Below are 22,161 nucleotides of genomic sequence, written 5' to 3' on the forward strand. Positions count from 1 at the left end.
GACAGAGGTTAGAAAACAGGATTCTGCTGTAATGAAAACATGATGACTGATGTTTGTTTTTATTAGTGATCTATGATGAGCTAGAGATGAACAAAACCTGGATGTGCTGTACGGCTTTTCTCCAAAGATTGTGAGTGCATAAGGTGATGAATCACTCTGCAACAAAAAGTTTTGCCGAAAAGTTTGACGCAGAGGCTATTCGAGGCTGAGCATAATTGTGAACCTCAGCACTTCTTATATTACTCTATGAGCTGGTCAAAAGTGCTCCCAACACAAACTTTCAAAAATGAATTTCTACTCATCCAACAGCTGATTGCATCAACAAGTGCATTTTACAGTCTGCCTGAACTGACAAAACACTGTCCAGGGTGGTAAATATTGAGGTTAAACACGGATTTCACAAAAGGTTAAGATGACTTGTCCCCTAAAATATTTGCATGAGGAACAGTCTGGGACCAGTGTGTGTTCAGAAAAAATGCACAACAATATCCTAAAAGCACATATTAGATCAGACTTGGTATCAACATGTAGGCTTACTCAGTATTTCGGAATCAGGATAAAAAAATGAAGTAGGACAATACTGAAAACACAAATATTTACTACAGGCGCCTTAAACAGGGGCTCTTGCTTCGGGGCCCTGGTGAACCTGTTCAGTAATTAGTCAATGGCTGAGATCACAGGTGGGACTATTTGAGGCTCCTTCTGATTGAGTGACGCTTATAATGAAATAGAGTGATTCATCATCTCAATAAGCGAGCTTTGCTTTGCACCTACCACTCCTCCTCCTCCTCCTCCTCTCTCCCTCTTCACTCTCCTCACCAACTCAGCCTCTGTCTCTCACACCACCGGCTTCTCTCTACTCCCTCTCCCCCCCTCTGCGGCTCGATCTGCTGGTGCTGCAGTGAATCTCTCCCCCGCTGTCCTAAGCCGTAAAGTCAGACACCCGGTAGTCGATATCTGGCCGTTAAAAGTCATAAACCTCGCTGAAACATCGTCTCTGTCCGATCGTTTGCGGAGCTTTGAATTTCACCTCCAGCAGCTGTAAGACCCTCTGACGGCAAAATGGTGAGAAAAATGTGGTTCTCATTTTTGGAATTATTATGTCAAACCTCGTTTTAGAATAACAGCTTCTCCTTCGACTGTACTGCTAGCTTCATAACTAGCTAGCGTTCTATGCTAACCTGCTCGGTGCTGCTAGCTACCGTTAGCACAGCGCTGACATTAAAAAGAGCGTAACGTTTGTGGCAGTTTGTTTGATTAATGTATGATTTGTGCTTCGTACATTTGACACAATGTCACACATCCACGTTTAAAGTAACTTCTATATATGACTTGGTAGACATTGCCATAAACCTAGCTTGTGAGGAAATAGAGAATTACTATTGCGGTTTTGCTAGCAGGCTAGCTAGCTTGAGGTGCGTCAAGTGCGCAACAAAGTAACGGCGGAAGTGTCGTAATAGTGCCATCAAAATAAAAGCTTAAAGTATGTTAGTCGATGATATCATCATCACTTGCATAAATGAACTAGGACCTCAGCTAACGGTTATTTTCATAATCGATTATTCAGGTAATTGTGTAGTCCGTAAACAAAAAGTTAGATAGTAGTTTATATGAAGTGTATGGTCCGACCAACAGCTTGTAGTTCAAAGGCAACATTAATTTAATATTTAAGTGACAAAAGGAGGAAACCCACTTTTTGAAGCTGGAACCAGAAAACGTTTGGGATTTTGTTTGTTGAATTATTCAAAATGTTAATCTGCTCTGATTGTCTATTGTTCATTATGATAGCGTTCATAATGTGTTAGAAAATAGTGAAAGATTCCTAACACTGTGTCACAGAAAGCCAATCTGATGCCTAGAAAGTGTGTTTGGTCAAACAATTCAGGTTCTACTAAGGTTCAGTTTACTATCATACAAGGTGAAGAAAGCAGCAAAGTCTCACATTTGAGAAGCTGGAGCAGAATATGTTTGGCATTATTGACTGAAAAATGACTTATTAAAATCGCTGCCGATTTTCTGTCGATCAGGTAATCAATTATAAGTATGTCTTAAACACCTTTGTGTTTGTTTAACAACGGGGCAGAAATGTATTTAAAGACTTGGTTTTGTTTCCCCATTTTGATCTTTGTGACACCAAAACGAGGTTCAGAGGTCTTTTAACATAAAAAGTATTTGTCATGACGTTGATTGCATTTTTTTTAGGAGCCCGCACTTTACGTAACATCTGCATGACCTCATTAAATGTGACTGTCCTAAAGAGTGGTGGTACAACATATAGGCGACCACATAGGGTCAGTTTTTGTCTGCAATATATCGTTTTATTTTGAAAGTGGTGACCGGAAGTGTTGTATTGACTTTTGTGAGAAATGGCAGATTCTCTGTCAGATGTCTGTTGGTGTTAAAATTAAACTGTCACCTGCCATTCACTGCCATTTTTAAGAGTATTTTTCAGGATTATAGCCATCTGACATTAAGACCACCCTCTTGCTAATTCATATGCTTTAAAGTATTGTTACTGTGACGTTTGATGTTAAAATAAAAAGCTAGCCAATATGTATCATAAGCAGAACACAATGAAAATAAACTAAAACAAAGGTTTGTTACTCAGAAAAGCATAGAAACATGAATTTATTTATTTAATAGATTTTGTAAAGCCTTTGACATGTTGTCTGAAGCTCTGATCAGAAAAAGACATTTACAGACAAAGCAGTGCCCCTTTATGCAAAATTGTGATAATTTCTTTTCCATGCGGTTTCAAATTCACTCAAAAATCTTCAGCTCACATTTTTATTTTTATTTTTTTACCTCACATTAATAGAATATAAACATCCTGTTCAGTGATAAACAACAAGCTCCACACATTAGCTACACATGTGCATGGACAGTTGCAATAGCAAGAATTACGTTATGAATCAGGTCCGTCTTAGCCAAAAGAACCACAGGTCAGTACAGTTAACATTCAGTGCTCATCATTACAAACTGAAAACTACTCAAAAAGGGTTTAATCTGCTGCAGCAATATAGAGTCCAAACATAGTCTCTGATATCTGTACAGGCAGCCGCTGCAATGACAGGAAACACAAGACGTTTCAAGACTTCTTTGGGATTTCTAATGCAGGATTTACGTAAATGATGGACTGTATACAATATAATCCTCACAGTTTCTGTAACATGAGGAATGCATTAATAAGGGCAACTCAGGGCTTTGAGGGATGAAGCAAGCAGGCCAAGCAGTCAAGGATTCCTCATTTTGTGGAAGCAATTACTGCCTAAAGCATGCACTGAACAAATCATACACACGGATGAAGTAGTCAAGCTGCAGAACAGTAGCTGGGATGTGCCAATCCTGGTAGCAAATGTGATATAACTTTGCAGAGTTGGAGTGTGTCAGTGCTGGGAAATAGGACAGTGGTATATGTTGATGAGTCAAGATGCCGGATGTGGATGCGGGTGTTTTGACACAGGCCGTATGCTGCCGGTGAATGTTGCCCTTTAGAGTTAAAACGGGATTGATGAATCCAAAATTGTGTGGGCAATGATTACCTTAGCACTGCAGCGAGTAAGAATACACCCACACTGAGCCAGCTGTATTTGAAAACATCTTTCTCTCTCCATTCCTGCCCTCCATACTGTACATGACAAGCGGGTGTTTTTCATACTGAAACACTGAGCTTTTCAAAAATGGTCTCTTGAGTAGATCCTTTTGAAAATGCTGATGTCATGTTTTAGTGTAGATGAGGAAAACATGCTTGTGGAAAACAGAGATGTAAACTTGGTTGAAGGCTCTTTGAACTGTCTGTCTGCTCTGACTTTCACTGTGATCGCTCTTTTTAAATGTCAGTAAAACACAGCCCAGCTGCTGCCCTTAACTTGTCACAATGGTGATTCCAGTTCATTTCATTATACTTTATTTCAGCAGGATAATCCACCAGGTATTGATACTGGTTACTTGTATATTAGACCAGACATTGTGTTCATAAAACACTGATTTAACTGACCCTTCAGCCTGAGATGGGGATTACTATTTTACGGGTCAACACATTTTCTGACCAGTATTTCTGACCTGCAATCAAGTCATTATTTTCTGCTTGTTGAGTTACCTAGTGTCAGAGTCTCATGTGTGAATGACAACAGCTAAGATGTGATAGTGTCAGGATTAAAACACAGTGTTCAGAGAGAAGCGAGAGGTTTACTTAGCTGAGAAGAATCCGACAGTCTGTCCCACTGTAACACATGTCGGCTGTGATCAGCAGTTTTGTTGTTTGCTGATTGAAACAGGAGAAGGAAGAACAGGTGGAGCATTTTCCCACTGATTAAATGTTTTAGTGTGCATTGACAGCTTTATGGAAACGTCTTAAAATGCTAGTGTGGATGCCTAGTCGTTTCTGCGTGCATTTGAGATTTAGCCGACCTCCCGTCAAAGCAGCGTGAAGCCAAACACTCTCTGTCACTCTGTCATCTTACCATGTCCACGAGGGACAAAAACCCTGAACTGCCTGCATTTTTGTGTAGTTAATGACAGTTGTGTTGGTGGTCAGCAGTTTGAGACTCCTTTCAGACACTGCTGCTGCAGCACCAGCAGCTTTGGTGTCATGTGCCTGTGGAGTAATGTCACTCAAATTTCTGTCACACGTTCACATCATCTGGCAGAAGAACTGAGCTGAGGTGGGGTTACTGTCCACGATGCCTAAAAATACAGGCACATGTTTCATTCATTGTCAGTGTGTAAAAGAAGCCTGGACTGAATGGTTGTGTTTTAATCTCTATGTATTTAGTTTCAGTGTATGTAAATTCACTTCTTTCAACAGTTGCACAGTGTCATAAGTCTCATCATCACAGTAGAGCCTGTTACATTATTGACGGGAATAAGTTTCTAACTCCTTAAACACAAACACAATGATCTTTAAAGGCCTTCTAATGGTACCTGGTACTGTTGTCTGGATGAAATACACCAGCAAAAACTGCAGGTTCATGTGATGAGGCCCTATGAAATCCATTTTTCCAGATTCTGATAATTTCTTTCCCAAATTCTGTGATTTCCGTTTTAATTTTTCTGAATTCTGTGTCAAAACGTAATGAATATCCATGAATTTGATCGAACACAACATTGCATTATTTTTATCAAATGGATCTTGTGCAGGAGAGCCTCCATATTCGGCTTGAACACAACGGGAAAGTCGGTCTGACAGAGGCTACCCTCACGTTCGGGTGGCGCTCCCACTGTGTTCACGCTTGATCAGAAATGGACATAGCTTTTTACAGCCTGACTCAAACTTAAATCATATTTACTCATGTTGTTATTGGAGCATGCATTTAAATATTTGCTGGTATGTGATGGATGTTAGTATAGCGAACCATCCACTGAATGCTCAGATGGAGGCGGAGAGGACCGGATGAGGGTGTAGTGGCTGTAAAGTAAGTGAGGCAGAAAAAAACTGCAACAGACCCTGAAGTGTGCTGTGTGCGTCCGAGTCATCTGCACATGAGAATCTTTTGGTTTTCTGAACCACCAGGCTGTTATGGCTGCTAAATTGTATTGTCACGACTGCAGAGATCCTTGCTTATGATCCTGCTGTAATGCAGACACTCCAAGAAGTGCATGAACTGTGTCAGAGGTGCAGTGATTGATTGTGTAATGTAGTTCTCACTCACAGCTTCAGTGCTTAAAACTTATTTGAACGCAGCATCAGTGAGACTCACAAGTTTACTGCTCCGCAGCACACAAGCAATCCAGTTTGATGGAGCTGGGAGGGCCACTGAGTAATGTGTATGAGGAACAAGTATAATTACTTATGTCGAAAATAAAACAGAGACACTGTGGTGTACCAGGCCTGTGTGACGCCTGTGATCAGGCTTGTGTTGGCTCAGTGTCAGACAACAAGCTGGAACAGACCTCTGCATGTTGAGTTCCCCGAGGAGGGAGGACGAATGTTTGAAATCGAATCAACTCTTTTAGTCAGCCTCCATCAAAATCACAAACCGAATGATGAAATCTGGAGTGAAACTGATGGAGGAAAGCAAAATGGCTTTTTTAGAAGTATGTTGTATTTTTTGCTCTAATGTTATAGAAGATGGCATGTGTGCGAGATCCCAACCACGCACTGCTTCTCTCTGAATCGTTCAAAATAATCTAGATTACAGAGCTAAAATGATTTATTCGTCTAACTATTTTGATAATTGGTAGTTAATTTTTCAGAGCAAGCAAAAATGCCATTCTCTATTTCCGGCTTCTTTCCACACCAGTTGTAAAGATTTTCTGCTGTTCTTTGTGTTATGTGATAGTAAATTTAATAATTTAGGATTTTAAACAGATGAGTGGACAAAACAAAACATTTATTGACCTCACGTTGCTCTTTAGGAAATTATTTCTGAGATCAACAAAATAATGTTTTTTTATTGTTGTACTAAGTTTATTGTGACTTTTTTGACCGCTAACAGCCTCTCCTTCTGTACAAAAAATCTGCATGAACTACAGCAGCTTGTCAATGACAAAAACAATAAAATCACATTTTACAACCGAGCAGCAAGTTGGCTAATGAAAGTAGAGATCTGGAAGACGCATCTGGTGAAGACAGAATATTTCACTACATTAAATAGTTAATAACCTTTTAAACATAGTCAGAAACTAAGCTTTAGAAGACCAACATCTCAGTGACTAGCCCAGTACTCATAAAGGCGGCAGTGTTAAACAGCTACCTTGTCAAACCCCACAGATGAGATTGTGGGTGTTATGTGTTGGAAAGCAGTATGAACCTCACATATTGCCTGTTCATGAGTTACTGTAGCTCTCATTAGCAGTTGAGGAGGAAAGCTGCAGCCTTGTCGGAGCAGCCTGGTTCAGTGTCTGTGAGTCCTCGAGAGATGAGATGAGGCAAATCCAGGCGGCACGTTGGCCTCGTTTTCAGAGTCCAGATCATTCTGTCGCTCATACATAATGAATAACACCAGCGATTAGCCAAGAACACAGAATAGATCAGTCAATCTTTCCTATATGTCTGAGTTGATTTTACAGATTTTTCCCTCCCAGTCCACGAAGAGCTGTTATTTTTTACCCAACATCAGTGGCATTTAATGGAATGTATTGATGGGCCTTTAACACCTCTCCATATGGCAAAAACCAGCTCCTTAGTTGCATCAGACCAGATTTTCCTTTGTGTTTTGAATCAGTTTCCTAAATGTTGAACACTTGTTTCATTGTCAGTCTTCTCTCTTTTTCAGGGAAATGAAGCCAGTTATGCTCTGGACATGTGCTCGCACTGTAAGTATCAGGAAATGTCACTTCACCACATGGCATCAGATCAAACACTATCAGTGACCTGAGCTACAGACATTTGCTGCCTTCCCTGAGTGTTTGATGTCCTCGTGTTTTGTTGGGGTTCATTCATTTCAGTTTTTCGGAATATGTGGTTAGCACTGTCTTCTTGCAGCTAGAAGGTCCACAGCTCATGTCCTAGCTTGGGGGAGGGCTCCTGTGTGTGTGTATGTTCTCCCCTGGGCTTGTGTGAGTTACCTCTGGGAGCTCTGCTTTCCCTCATTGAAAACATGTATATTAGGTCAATTCTCCTCTCATTGTGCTTGGCTTTTTGGCCTTGATTGCACATATATGAGTATGTTTAAAAACCGATATTTTCCCCCACACAACCTTTGTTTTGCAAAATATCTCTGAACACAAAGGAACACAAAAACGTTTTCAAATGCGCAACAAGCCTGCTGGACCAGTAGGTGGCAATGAAGACTACATCAATGATACAGCAAATACCAGAGAAGAACATTCTGAGCATGCACAATGAGCTTGTTTTCCTTTGGTGGTAGTAACTTAAAAACACAAACAGAAGTAGCTAATAATTATTTATTTGTAGTTCTTTACCCCCTTTCTGGCACACAGCCCAGCAGTGCATACCAAATATAAACTAGGAGTCTGCCATTGTTGTTGTTGCAGACACATGCTCAGTACACAAAGCAACAATCCACATATGCGATGTGATGACATCGTTTCCCAAATGCTCTGTTTTACATATGAATACACAGAAACTGGATTTTTGAAAAATCTTGACTTTAGAGGGCGTTTTCGAAAATCCCTGTTTCGCTGACCTAAAATGCTGTTTACACGTGAACGAGAGGCCCAGATGCAGAGGAAAATGTTCATTTTGCCGCCTTAGAGCTGGAGTTGGTCCCCAGGTGCTGCAAAGTGGCTGCCCACTGCTCTTCCTCAGGGCTGGATCTTATTTGAAAGGCTGGTGTAAATCTGATATAAAACCAAATATATCAGATTTCAATAAACCATTTGTAGGGCAAACACCTTTTACTCATTGCTTACATAATGTTTTCTTGTCATACTTGCATATACTTTTCATACTTGTGTATATATATATACACACACACACATAGAGAGAGAGAGAAAAGTAGAATTAACATACTTTATTTTAAATCTGGATAAAGTTTGGGATATGATGGTGGCCTGCGATAGATGTGAACATCACCCACATGCTGCACCTTTTTCTGTAGGCCTCTGCCGGCAGTGACTCCCAACACTCTGAGGCTAAAAATGCCTCATCGCTCTGTAAAGGTCAGTGTCAGGGGTGCTGGGAAAACCTTGTTTATTTTTAGTCACCGCAATATCCCAGTTTTAATTTGTCAGTCGCCTGGCTCCAACACCCCCAACTCCAGAGAGGAAAGCTTGCCGCTCAATTAGAACATAACTGTAATGTCTGGACCTACTTTTTGAGCAACATGAATAAGACAGTAGGTCAAGGTGAACTTGAGTCTCAAAAGTGACATCAACCATTGCTGGGACCAGGTGTTTGCCGAGTGGGTGCGAGGTTTGGGGGGGCTGTGTCCTATCGAGCTGTTAAGAAAGTTGTCGAAGAGCGGGGCCTTTTTAACTCCCAGAAAGATCTTAGCCTTTTTTGAACTTTGTGCCATGGAAAGTTGATACTAGATCTGTGAGCAAGACCACACCCTGTTTTGTGACCAAGCCGATGGTTCATGCAGGACTCTGCTCACTGCAGTTGAGCCAAAAGTCACACCAGCAGCTCTCAAGTGTCTCGGCTGTCACCAAACCTCACCAGTGTGTTGATGGTCTGAGCAGCAGGATTCAGTCTTTCTGTCTGTGCTGTATTTTCCCTGTCAACTGATGGACTTCGCCTGCTCAGGAATATTTATGGGAGTTCCCGATGCTGCCACTCCTCCACTCTCCACCCATTTTTTCTTTCAGGACCAACAGGTTAGGGCAGCTGCATTCCCTTGTAAAATCAGTGCTACCTTGCCCGACCCTGTGGTCCCATTAGAATCACTGTTAGGCCATGTCTTTATGAATGGATCCCCATTTTGCCTCTTAATGCACAGGAGGATGTGGGCAGCTTGATTACAATTCTGCCTTAACTTTCACGTTATTCTGCTGACTGACATTAGTGAAAGCAGGGCATTATGAAACATTGTGCTAACAATGTGAAGAAGAGAACTGCCAGCCAGGAAACATGGATTGTAAACAATGCACAATTTAAAGCATTAAAAAATCGGCTTTGCTGATCTTCTCTGAGGAAAGAAATAAATTCTCCACATTTACTGAATATTAACATAACTTTTTTGTTTTTTACAAGAAAACTAGCATGGCCCCTTGAATGTTTCTTGGAGGGTTTCATCCAAAGATGCTTAAAGGAAATGAAAGAGTCTTGTTCAGTGTCATGCAGTTTTAAAACCTGATTTGCCATTAAGTATTTATTTGCCATTTGGTCTACTTTGTAAGACTTATGCACTGAGTAGCCAGTTTATTGTGTACACCTAGTTAGAAATAATTAGTTTTAGTTAGGAGTACCTATAAACTGGCGACTGAGTGTCTTACCTAAAAGAGGACCACAAAGAAATTAGTTTTTTTTTTTACCTCTACCAGTGCAGATTTTGTTGTTTCAAGAAATAAACTATAATAAACTGTTAAAAGAAGATAAGAGTCATGATGACAAGACTTCTGGAAAATACTTGAAATAAGATTATTTGAAAACTGGAGGATGGAGGAGAAGGTGTCTCCTCCTGAGCAGAGGCCGTTGCATCCTTTGCCATCACTGGTGACTTTCCTGTACAGACAGACTGTGTTCACTCTCATGTGTCAGGAGTGATGGTGTGGCAGCAGTGAAGCAGCTCTGGCCTCCTCATTCTTTTGTATCGTGAGCCATCTAGTGGTCGTTCTGTGTCACAACACCAGTTAGTGGTCTACATGGAAGCCTGTTGTTACTGCAGTGTGGCAGGGAGTCATGTTGAAGTGGTCAGACATGATGAAAGCTGTCAGGTCTAAAAAATGTTCAGATTTGGAATGAACAAGCTTGTTTTCTGTATTTACAAACCAGTTATTATTGGATGACTTTTAGAGCGACTACATGATACCATTTGTTATCTCTATTAAAATTGGTCTTGAAAAATTAAGGTCAACTGACACAAAACTAAAATTATTGTAATTGTTAGACTTGTTACAGCAAGAAGCTGCAGACAGTGGCTCTTCAAGTCAAGTTTGTTTTCCTGAACAGTGACTGAATGTCATAGTAATGTAATATCATATATAATAGTATAACAGTCACAGGGGACATTTTTCTACGCTGAGTACTTTTACTTTTGATACTTTAAGTATATTTTCCCGGGCCCGTCTAATAAACGAATGCATGAAGTAAAGTGCATTTCACATTCGGCAGATGAAATAACTGCCTCTCCTCGTCCTTAATTTTATCCAACAGACCTCAGCTCAACTGATAACTCATCTGAGAATTCAAAAATCTATAATTTAGCTAACAAGCTAGCATGTACAGAGATTTTCAGTGATCACATTTTGGAAACGTGTGCTGTGTAGGTCTATCAACGTTGGCCAAAGGACATGGAAATATTCACTGTACAATAAATACACAAATTGAAATCCATTTCAATTTCTGTTTGGTATTTAATGAAAATTTGCTTAAAAAAAAAATAAACATTTTTGAGAAATCTGTTCATGTTACAGCACACACACATCAAAAGGCTGACATTCATTTTCAGTGGGAAGCGAACAATCACATGAGAAAAGTTTGGGAGAGTTTAATATTCTGCGAATGTGCACGATGCTCCCAAAACCCGAACCAATAACCAGATCAGATTAGGGCAAAGAAAAGCCTGCTCTGTATCTAGAGCTCCTGATCAGTTCTGCTGCTAAACATAGAAACTCAGTACAGCAGTTTCAGGTTTACTGACCGTCTGATCCGTCTCACCCCTTACAACAATGACAGGAAAAGTCATGCTTGGAGGAAATTGGTGGAGATTATTGGTGTCCCTAATTTTGACAGTAAATTGATGTAACGTTAATGCGAAGTCATTGCTTTCAGTGTGTGAGAGTTGGCACAGTGTGGAATTTAATGTTTTTGACTATGCAGTAGCTAAATAACAGACTTCCCATTAAGACAAAGAGGAGGCTGACCTTTGAGCTTTCTGCCTCATCGCTATGTTTTCACTGAACTTTGTTGTAATAGGTAGTGTGTCATTTGTTCATGCCAGCTGCGTTTCCTAATAACCAATAACAGACTGCTAAACGGTCTGCTCAGTTTATAATTCTTGCTCTTCTATGGCTGCCTAAAGTAGAGATTGTGAGTTTGTTGTGTTGTGGAGATTTTTGTAAAGCAGCATTGCTAATCATTTAGCAATGGCGCTATGCCACAATGAAATGTTCAGCAATGTTTCCTGTGGCTGCAAAATCTAATGGATTTTTAAAATTTTAATTTAAATATTTTTAAGCATTTTTTTCAGATTTTTGTTCAGGTGTTGCCTCTTAATATGTACATTTGTTCCCTTTCATGAAAATACATCAATACATAAGATATAATACTACTCAGTGTCTTTGACATTTGAGATGATCAGAGATACACAGTTTTTACCACCATCATTAAGCCCGGGACTGAAGTATGGGTAGAGTTTCTCAGTGAAGGAGCAGCCAGTAAAGGAGTAGATAAGAACTGCAGCATCTACGTCATAAAAGGACACCAGACCCTTCTCATAATCCACAAACACCCCCACTTTCTGAGGCGGAGACTTCAGAGAGAGACTGACTGATGGGTCATCAAGAGCTTCGTACTCATATCCATTTCTCAACCATATAGTCCAGTAACCATCCTCAGGACTCAGTGGGATGTTCTCCTTCCTGCTGATTGACTCTCTGGCGACTCCAAAGTCCCATTCAGTCTTTCCTTTAACCTGAACCTCAAAGTAAAATCTGCCTGAAGAGAAACTTTGCTTTCCTAAAACACAAACACAGGTAGAAAATCTCTTTGGATGGTCTGGAAGACGTTTCTTCACATCACCATGAGTCACTTGTTTCCCATCATCGGACAGGATGAGTTCAGGATTTGCTGTATCAGGATCAAGAGTCACATCCACTGCATACTGCTGGACCCTCTTCAGCTCTGCTTCAATCAGCTTCTTCATCTCTTTACTGAGCGTCTCCTCCAGCTGAGCCACAGCTCTCACCACAGTCCCCTCATATGATGCTGGATGGACGCTGACCTCTGTCCAGTCTTTGGTGGTTGGGACATCCTTCAGAGGCGAGAAGCTTTGGAGAAGATGGAGGTGGTCCTCAGAGCGTGAGAGCTGCTCCACCTCAGTGCTCCTCTTCATCAGCTCAGAGATTTCTTGTTCCAGCTTTTGGATGAAAACTTTGGTCTGTTTTTCTGTTGTTTTCTGCTTCTCTTCTATCGTTTTGATGAGCTCATTCAGGCCTCTCTCAACAGATTCCTTCAGAGAAGTGAAGATCTGAACACCTTCTTCTATCTCTCTGTCTGCGTCTTCTTTACTGAGCTTCACTGACTGTTTGATCTCCTGAATCTTCAGTCGTCTCTTCTGGATCATCTGCTGAATTTCAGCCTCTGTCTTTACCAGCTCTGCCTTCTTTTCATCATATTCTTCTCTCAGAGGAACAACATCATGTGTCTTGTGGTTTAAAACAGTGCACAGCATGCAGACACATGTCTGGTCGGTCTTACAGAACAGCTCCAGAGGTTTATCGTGCGTCATACACATCCTGCCCTCCAGGTTCTCCACAGGGTCGATCAGCTGATGTCTCTTCAGACGTGAAGCTGTCAGATGAGGCTCCAGGTGAGTCTCACAGTAGGAGACCAGACAATCCAGACAGGACTTCAGGGCCTTCAGTTTGGTTCCAGTGCAGACGTCACAGGGAACTTCTCCTGGTTTGGACTCTTGTTTCTCTGAGCTGCTGCTGCTGGCTTCCTGTTGAGCCGTCTGTCTGAACTGAGCAACCATCTCTGAGATGAAAGTGTTGACGTACAGCTCAGGTTTTGTATTGAATACCTTTTTGCACATTGGGCACATGCACTGTTCATTAATATTCCAGTGTTCAGTGATGCAGTTTTTGCAGAAGTTGTGTCCGCATGATGTGGAGACTGGATCAGTGAACACATCCAGACAGATGGAGCACAGAAACTGGTCTTCAGATAGCCGATAGTTTGCGTCAGCCATGTCTACACATGTAGAGTGAAAGAAAAGATCATATTAGCAGTGCTGCTCAAACTCGCTATGGTGGCAAAATAGCATGGAATATACTCATATCATGTTGTTTACACAATATTTTATTGAAGAATAGAGGTGCTAACAAGCACGGCTTACTTGATGAGAAAACATTACTTTCAGCTGCTTCAAATTAAAAGCCCCCCACTGGTTCTCTGGTGGAAGGCTTTTAATGTGGAACAGCTAGAGGAAATAGAATGCAATACGGCTGCAGGAAGCAATATGTGCACAGAAACAATACCAGGACAGTCAGAGTGAAACTTAACTCCAAACTCCAATTCAGAGATTCAGTTATAGGTTTGTAAAGTCCTGAGAACTGACACAGACTGTTTATCGCAGATAAAGTGAGCCACTGTATAGTTGACCTTTTGGACAAACAGTCATCGTTAAATATAAGTATGAAATGAAAAGAGTGGAACTTCCTGCCCGAGCAAAACTGAAGTTTAGTGTGAATCCTTGTTGTTGAAGCTGTAAATATGATCAGTTGTACTCACCAGTGTTTGGCGGAGACTCTGCTGTTGTTGAGAAAGACCCGATGAACTTTTCTTTTAGAGAGAAACAGACTTGTCTCGACTGCTGTGTGGCTTCCACTCTGACCCACAATCAGTTTCATTTATGGAGTGTGACGTTGAAGCTCTCCTCCTTCCAGTGTTGCTCCACCTCTTACTGCAATGCTGTTGGTTAGGATTTGTTTCCTCCCTCTGACTTGCACGATTATTGGGAAATGCCAGGGTTTTCCCTGATTAATGTGGAACAGAGGTGGTACTATACCTAACAGATGGTTGGAGTAAGGTACGTGAACAGGTGCCTCAGCTTTAGTTTTTGTGGTGCTTGATGTAAAGACAAAATTGATGCAGGAATGTCCAGTTTAGGTTTCAACAATAGCCTCAAATACTGGATTTTCTTCTCTTCTTTTTGGGAACAAAAGGCTGTATTAAGTTACTGCTAATGCAAACCAAACATTTCCTACCACTGCAGCTTCACATTAACAACATTTAACTGGTGAAAAGTTGAATTTTATTGTTAGGTAGTCACAGGAAATGCAGTGTGTTTGTCAGTGACCATTTTCTGACAGCGGATCAGTTTGTAGCCACAGTGAGCTGTTAGATGAGTCTGCTGTCTGCAGACTCACACTGTGCAGCATGAAGTCACATCACAGCTGCTCACAGACTGATGGAGAAAGGCCAATTAATGCCTGATTTCTTTACTGATATGACAGTAGTTTGTGTTGCTGCCCCCAGAATTCTGGGGCTCATAGTATTAAACCTTACTTGCTGTTACCATCAGTAGCCACAGGTGTCGCCAAATCAACCAGGACTGAAATCATCCAGATTGTCTGTTTTAGTTTGGACTCTTGTTTAATTTCTGTATGTAAAGCGTTTTGCTGGATATCCTTTTATTCATTCACAGAGTTGTCCTGAATTAACATTGAATATATAGTGAAAGGCTGTTGGTCGGAGTATGACTGCTCCATTTCTTGTTGAGGGCCTGCGATATTTTTCCCATATTTCTTAACATTTTTGATGATTTAAAAGGACCGGCTAAAGTATCTCCACCAGGTTACTAACATAATACGCCTCCACTGGGTCTCGCTGTTTCATGGTTACCAGCAGAGTGATTAGTGTTGAAAGAAGTGTCACATGACCTGGTGTTGGGGCTTAGAGTGCGGCACCAGGAGGTCCGGTGGAACAAGGTTCAGTCTAACTGGTGCAGTGAGAGACCAGTAGCTCTGAACAACTATGGCCAATAGGAACAAGAAAGCAGGTAAGTTTGGTGCAGGTGTCATGCAGGGAAGTGGTCTCTACAGGCAGCACAGAGGGAAATAAGAGCCAGGTGGACGACAGGTGTTTTAACTGCTGTGTCCTGAACTTCACAGGCTGAAGTGTCGCCCAAACTCACTGGTCCAAAGACATTTGTCCGAACAGTCTCCTCCTGTTAAACAGAAACTCTGTCCGTCTGTCCTCTCTGTCCGTCTGCAAATAACTGTTGTCTCTCTGTGTTTCATTTCAGTTGATGCTGATGAGATTAAGAGGCTAGGAAAGAGATTTAAGAAACTCGACCTAGATAACTCCGGGTCCCTGAGTGTGGAGGAGTTTATGTCCTTACCAGAGCTCCAACAGAATCCCCTCGTGCAGCGAGTTATCGACATATTCGACACTGACGGAAACGGGGAGGTCGACTTTAAAGGTAAATAAATCGTGAAACATATGTCCTCTGTTCATGAACTTAAATTGACTTTGTGAACAGGATCTATATGTCTGTGTGAAAGTTTTTACTTTTGACTTCAGTCGTAAGGATATAATATAATCTCTTTTCTTATTTAAATTTTTTATATTTGTTGTTTTCAGGAAATTGGGAGTCTAAATACATCATCATATATGTAGTACATTTGAAGTTAAAGTAACTTTATGTTGCACTTGCACAGGTACAGAGTCAAACACATTCATTCTCAGTCATTTAGAGAAGAAATAAATACAGAGGGGATTATTTTGGTTCAGAAAAAGAATCAGAATCGGCTTTATTGGCCAAGTATATGTGCACATACAAGGAATTTGACTCCGGTTTAAACACTGCACTCAATGTACTTGCTTAGAAGAAAAAAAGACACATCGCAACGAGGACAAAAAACTAGAGACTGAACAATAAGTAGTGAAAAAATAGAAAATAAAGAATATATACAAAGAACGATGAGGCAAACACTATATATAATGAAATGTACAATGTTTATGATTTATGTTTTTGGGGATTTTTGTTGACAGTGAGTGATGAATGTACATATGAAACACATACTTATATACTCATGCTAATTAATTAATACATGTTTATGCCTTTATGCTGGCTGCCGCCGGAGGTGTTATGTTTTTGGGTTGATCGTCTGTACGTCCGTCCCATCCTCGTCAACACAATGTCTCAGGGACGCCTTGAGGGAATTTCTTCAAATGTGGCACAAACATTCACTTGGACTCAAGGATGAACTGATTAGATTTTGGTGTTCAAAGGTCACTCTGACCTCACAAAACACTCCAGAATTCATATGTTAATTATGACAATATTTCATACGAATGTCTCATTGGATAAAATGATGAGATTTTATATCCAAAAGAACAAGGGTCAGCTTCACTGAGACATCACAATATTCTGTAGAAACGCTTTTCTGGCCATTTTATGACACCATAACTGAGGAACGAAAGGCGAGATTGTGACCATGTTTCACATTTGGTCAGATACTGAATTGGTGACACTAATCCTGGGTGTCCACCTTGAAACAGTGCTGATTGTATAGATCTTCTGTGAAGATGTGTGTGAAACCTCCAGGTTTTACAGTTTGTAGCTTCTTTGCAGCAACATCCATATTTGAAGCATTGTAGTTCACCACAAGCTCATTGGTTCTGCTGATATTCAGCTTCAGGCGATTGTTCAGTCCCATGTACTCCTCTGTAAAATTAGTCTCTAAGTGAAGACAGCATGTTTGTCACTGGAATCATTAAAATGGCCAAAAAATATAATTTTGTCATGCAACTAAGTTAAGATGTGCCACAAGTGACACCAGAGTGACATCATTAAGACCAACCTTGTTTTCATGAACTGAGAGATGTTCTGTTTGTAAAGAAACTCGTATTATGCTAAAACACATAAATCTGTCCACATTGTAGTCTGGCTCGTGGTATTTTAAGACATTACTTCAGTAAAAATACTCATTTTGAAGGGTAGCTCCTCTCAGTGTTAGGTGGGAACACAGCAAAATACAGTGGAGTGAAAGTATAAAGTAGCAGAAACTAGAAATACTAAAGTACATTACTTTGAGTAAGTGCACTTGTAATTTCTTCTGTACTTTCTTTTAACAAATATGATCAGATTTGTTTATTATCTGCAATTTAATCTTTTTTAAAAAGCTCTATAACAGTTGTGACACCACACTGGTTCCACAAACACATACACTTAGTTCAAAGAAAGTAAAACTTATTTTTGGTTGGCGCAGTGACCCCATCATAGTGTGGTGATGTTTTATGTCAACAGATTAAATGTATAATGTGATGACAGGTTTGTTATCATAACCGCCGTTTGAATCAATGATGTTTTCTGTCCTTTGGCAGAGTTCATCGAAGGAGTCTCCCAGTTCAGCGTCAAAGGTGACAAAGAGCAGAAATTACGTTGTAAGTGTCCAACATCCAGCAGTTTCTTCACATCTCTGGTGCTTCTCTATGATTATTAAACTCAGTCATGTGCGTAGCAAAATTAAATCTCATGTAAATCTCTGTTTCAACTTCAAGGCTAAGGCTAAGAGATATTTTCATTTCTGTTAAACCTTTAAATACATATTCTATCCACAAGGGGGCAGTACAGCCACTTGTGTCAGCCAAACCTGAGGCTTTACTGAAGTGCAGCGCTACATCTGAGAAAACATTTCAATATCTATACTGCAGCTAAAGCTGGACATAGTTTGAATTACATTTCTACATGTGTCTAAATTAAGGCCAGCAACGCCTTTTTGTCACTCTGTAAAATGTTGCATGTTACGTCACAGACGTCGTCCTCAGTATCACAAGGTGACTTCTCTGTTGATGCCCATCAGCAGCTCTGACCCAAACAGACCTCATAAATAAACACTGACATCAATCCTCCATTGTCGCTTCTTTGACCTCAGTTGCCTTCAGGATCTACGACATGGACAAAGACGGCTACATATCCAACGGGGAGCTCTTCCAGGTCCTCAAGATGATGGTGGGCAACAACCTGAAGGACACCCAACTTCAACAGATCGTCGACAAAACCATCATCAACGCAGACAAGGACGGGGATGGCAGGATATCCTTCGAAGAGTTCTGCGCTGTAAGTATTGATGACTGAGCTTCGTGCGTTAACCAAAGTTTCAGCCTGAACAACACAGAGCTGAGATTTCTGCTAGTCGTCCTCAGTAAGACTTTCATTAAATGTTAAAAACATGAAACGATGTGTGACCCCGCTTCCTTTTGCGTCCTCCAGGTCGTTGGTGGATTAGACATTCACAAAAAGATGGTGGTGGACGTCTGACAACTTTTCCCCTCCATTTACTGAACATCTGCTTGAAGACGTCGTCCAGCAAAACGCTCTCGTCTGTTTTCAACAGAAGTATTTTCTCTGTGAAAAGTCCCTTCCTCACCCATCCTCCCCTCCTCCTCCTCCTCCTCCTTTCCTCCCTCCGAGCCTTCCGAAGCCAAACTTTTACCAAGTATCATTGACCAGGAACTCTCAGTGACTCGCCGTTGCACTTTAAAAGCTGACAGACGGCTTTTTAAAGCAGAGCGACGGTTTCAGTTTGGTGGACGAAAGCTGGACTGTGTGTGTGTGTGTGTGTATGTGTATGCGTATGCGTGCGTATATGAATGTGTGTGTGTGTGTGTACTGTATGTTTTTCAAGGTATGTGGGTTTTTTATATTTATTTTGGTGTCATTGTTTTTTTTGTTTTTTGGGAATCAAAGAACGTCTCTGTAAAAGAAAGTAAACTCTAGTGGACGAGTGCAGTCAGCGATGATGTTACTTGATTTCAGAACAACACAAACAGCATGAAGTGCCAACGAGAATTTATTGACATGCAGTTGAATTACAGGTAAAATCTGTGTCTTTACTTTAGGGATGTAATTGTATTATTGGATGCATTTATCTTACTGGATTATTGCATTATTTACATTTAAAGAACAGCTTCACTTCACTGTCATGTTTGGCTAAATTTTGTCATGAATAAAGGGACACTGCATGTTTTTAAATGACAGACTTTGGCTTACATGAGCCTCCATATTCGTTTGCTTTTTCAGGCGCTTTTGTGTTTCTAAGCACCAAATCAGACAGTGCAAGCTGTAATAATGACTTACATGCTGACGTGAGCATTAGTTACAAACCGGTTATTACAATAACTGCGACATGACATGAATGCAGCATGCCGTCAGGGACGAGCGCCTCTGTTGAATTAAAGTAATCTATGAAACCTGCTTCACGTATACGTTTATAGATTTTCTGCAGAAATCTTAGACGTCCAAACAAACACACATAAAACTCGCAGCTTTGTGGGATAAGATCAGAGTTTTTGATGTCTGCTTGTCGACAGTTTTCTATTTTCTGCACATCTGAAGAAAATTACATGAGGAAACGTGCAGATTCACATATTTCTCGTAAGTATTTACGTGTTTGCCTGATGACACATTAGAAACTGTAAACAACATGCAGGACTTCTGCAGGTTGGGAAGACTCATTTATGTTTTTAGGTTTTAATAGTTCTGTACGTGTTTTTACACCTTTAAGATTTAGTGAAACTGTTTTGAAAGTCAGCTTCATCTGTAGACGTACGGCAGAATTAGCAGAGATCCGATTGATCAATCTGTTCTGTAGGAAGCTGAATCTGTGTATGTGCAGCTCTTCTGCTTTGGAAAGTCACAGCTTAAGTGAAGAAGCGAAGCGAAGCTGAGGAGGAGGAGAAAAACAAAATGGTAAAAATGCTAAAAGCTGCTGTACTTGCTTGACGCTGCAGGAAATCTGCCCGACTGTACGGTTTATTTACTGACGTGCTGCAACAGACTTTTATACCTGAAATGGACGACTTGTGATGTGTTTGCATGACATGTGAACTGATCTCCTCTTCTTCTTCTGCCCGTTGCTGTTTGCATGTGGATCAGGTTTTATTGAAGCTCTTTAAAGCTTTTTTCAAAGCTCCAGTTTACCAAACTGGTCTCAAAATTTAATGAAATGAGTGAAATGTCTTGCAAATGCAAATAATCTATTCTGTGCATGCAAGAGTATGTGATAGTTTTACAGCACTGAAAATACATAATTTTCTGTGAGCTAGAATGTTTGGATTTTTCTACAGTTATACAATAAAGTAAAATATAAAATGGACTGTTTTTGGTGCATGTTTAATAGAATATAGCTCCTGTCAATAGAACTTTAACCCTTAAACAAGATTGTTTATTTAGCTGTAATACTTTCTTATTTGAACGTGTAACAATGGTGTCAGGCTTGTGTTATAATCAGATCATGTATTTCATGGTGAGGATATGTAATCTTATCATAATCTGTCTTGTATTTATTTTGCATTTCAGAGTTTTGGCTCATTTCAGGAAATTCAGTGAGACCGTGTTGTGTTTACATGTTAATAATGGTGATAAGTAAAACATTTCACGCACGTCGATGTTGCCAATAAAAGGTTTAAATATGGAAATGACTTAAAAAAAGAAAATAACTTTAATGATAAAGGTTTTGAAACTCGCTCACTCATTGCTTTTTCATCTTTTTTTCTTTGGGTTGATGATGTTTTGTTTGAACAGTTGGTGTCAAAGCTTCCTGCTTGTTTACTTTCAGGTCGGTGCTGAAATGTCTTCTGTTGGTTTAGACTTAAACTCCTGTTTTCATCTCTGCTGCGTCACTGAAACTTCATACATGGAAAAATGAGAAATAAACTGTTTGAAAGTTGTTATGGATGCTGTGAACTCAAAGTCTCGTTTCTAAATGTTCCAGGTTCCATAATTAGAGCGTTAATTAATTATGTACTTAATGATGAGCTCGACTCCTGTCTTTGGTTGTATGTTGTGTGTGATGACCTGTTTTCGGATTGAAAGTCTGGAACAATCTGACAGTAAATGATTTGAGACAAAATTACAAAATGTGGAAGCACACGAGAAATAATTCAATACTTAAGTATAAAGACACCTCTTTCTGTGAGCTCATTAAAATACACCGTTACATGCCTCAGATTGACGCTGCTGACTAGCAGGTGTCGCTGCTGACCAGCAGGTGTCGCTGTGAGGTCACATGTTAAACACACAGGTGTAAGTGATGTCAGCAGCTTTCTGAGGCGTTTGAGACTTATTGGAAACAAACATCAGTAATCAAATATGTAAGCCCATTTCTGCCACCTGTACTTTTATTCATTCATATTATTATAATTATGAATATGTCTGATTATGGTAAAGTTCCTCATAATTTTGACTGACTTATCAAATGTAGTTAAATCGTGATCTTATTTTGGCACCTGATTTAAATTGAGTTTAAGTCTTTAATATTGTTTAATGTTAACACATTTTAAATTGTTGATTGTTAATGAACCGTTTCACTGTCTGTCTCCATCTTTGTTTGTGGTTACCTTGGTTACACGCGTTGTTCTTGTCAGCAGAAAACAGCGGCAATTTGTCAGTTATGATGCAACCATTTATTCTTCAGCAAACTTTGTGATGTTAGTGTTTTAAAATATACCACGATGTGTTTGAAAGAGATGTGAAGAGATTTAAAGCTGCGTCCCAGTCGAGCTCAGCGTCTGTAAAGTGGGACAGATGATGTCAGGTTGAGTGGAACAATACATTTAAGGATAAAATTACTGATAACAATGAGTTTTACACTTATTTCCTGATCATTTGTTTTTAATCAAACAATAATCCATCTTTTAATTTGAGGAATTTTAATCGCTCTTTTGGTTGGGACATTCATTCCCACACTGAGCAGCAGCAGTGTAGCTGATTACAGAATAATGACTCAGCTAAATGAACATGTCGACGGACTTAAATACGGCCGAATGCTGACGTTAGTGTCCCACTCAAACAGGAAGTTACAGTGCAACAAAAGGTTGAAGACGTAGTTTATGTAAATAATAACTCCTATGTTGTATCTAAC

The 22,161-nt window shown here is 40.2% G+C and overlaps 2 protein-coding genes across 2 annotated transcripts; one reads left to right on the forward strand and one right to left on the reverse strand.

Moving 5' to 3' along the window:
• Positions 1-803: 803 nt before the first annotated feature.
• On the forward strand, positions 804-20,394 carry ppp3r1b (protein phosphatase 3 (formerly 2B), regulatory s1ubunit B, alpha isoform, b). The gene is made up of 6 exons (XM_041965430.1): positions 804-1,065; positions 7,218-7,257; positions 15,537-15,713; positions 17,621-17,680; positions 18,172-18,356; positions 18,510-20,394. The coding sequence occupies exons 1-6, from the start codon at positions 1,063-1,065 to the stop codon at positions 18,555-18,557; spliced, it is 513 nt and encodes a 170-aa protein (XP_041821364.1). The 5' UTR covers positions 804-1,062; the 3' UTR covers positions 18,558-20,394.
• On the reverse strand, positions 10,907-14,129 carry LOC121626745 (E3 ubiquitin-protein ligase TRIM21-like). Its single transcript, XM_041965419.1, has 2 exons — positions 14,021-14,129; positions 10,907-13,480 (listed from the first exon to the last, which is right to left on the reverse strand). Exon 2 carries the CDS (start codon positions 13,476-13,478, stop codon positions 11,835-11,837), a length of 1,644 nt encoding a protein of 547 aa, XP_041821353.1. The 5' UTR covers positions 13,479-13,480; positions 14,021-14,129; the 3' UTR covers positions 10,907-11,834.
• Positions 20,395-22,161: the final 1,767 nt, after the last annotated feature.

Source organism: Chelmon rostratus, chromosome 3 (assembly GCF_017976325.1).
Source record: "Chelmon rostratus isolate fCheRos1 chromosome 3, fCheRos1.pri, whole genome shotgun sequence".
NCBI lineage: Eukaryota > Metazoa > Chordata > Actinopteri > Chaetodontiformes > Chaetodontidae > Chelmon > Chelmon rostratus.

What these genes read in the sequence shown, in the direction of transcription:
- ppp3r1b (XM_041965430.1), top strand. An exon ending in TCTGGACATGTGCTCGCACT is followed by an intron (nt 7,258 to 15,536) that starts GTAAGTATCAGG and finishes GTTTCATTTCAG; the next exon opens with TTGATGCTGATGAGATTAAG. An exon ending in CGGGGAGGTCGACTTTAAAG is followed by an intron (nt 15,714 to 17,620) that starts GTAAATAAATCG and finishes GTCCTTTGGCAG; the next exon opens with AGTTCATCGAAGGAGTCTCC.
- LOC121626745 (XM_041965419.1), bottom strand. Translation starts at nt 13,478, where the DNA reads ATGGCTGACGCAAACTATCGGCTATCTGAAGACCAGTTTCTGTGCTCC.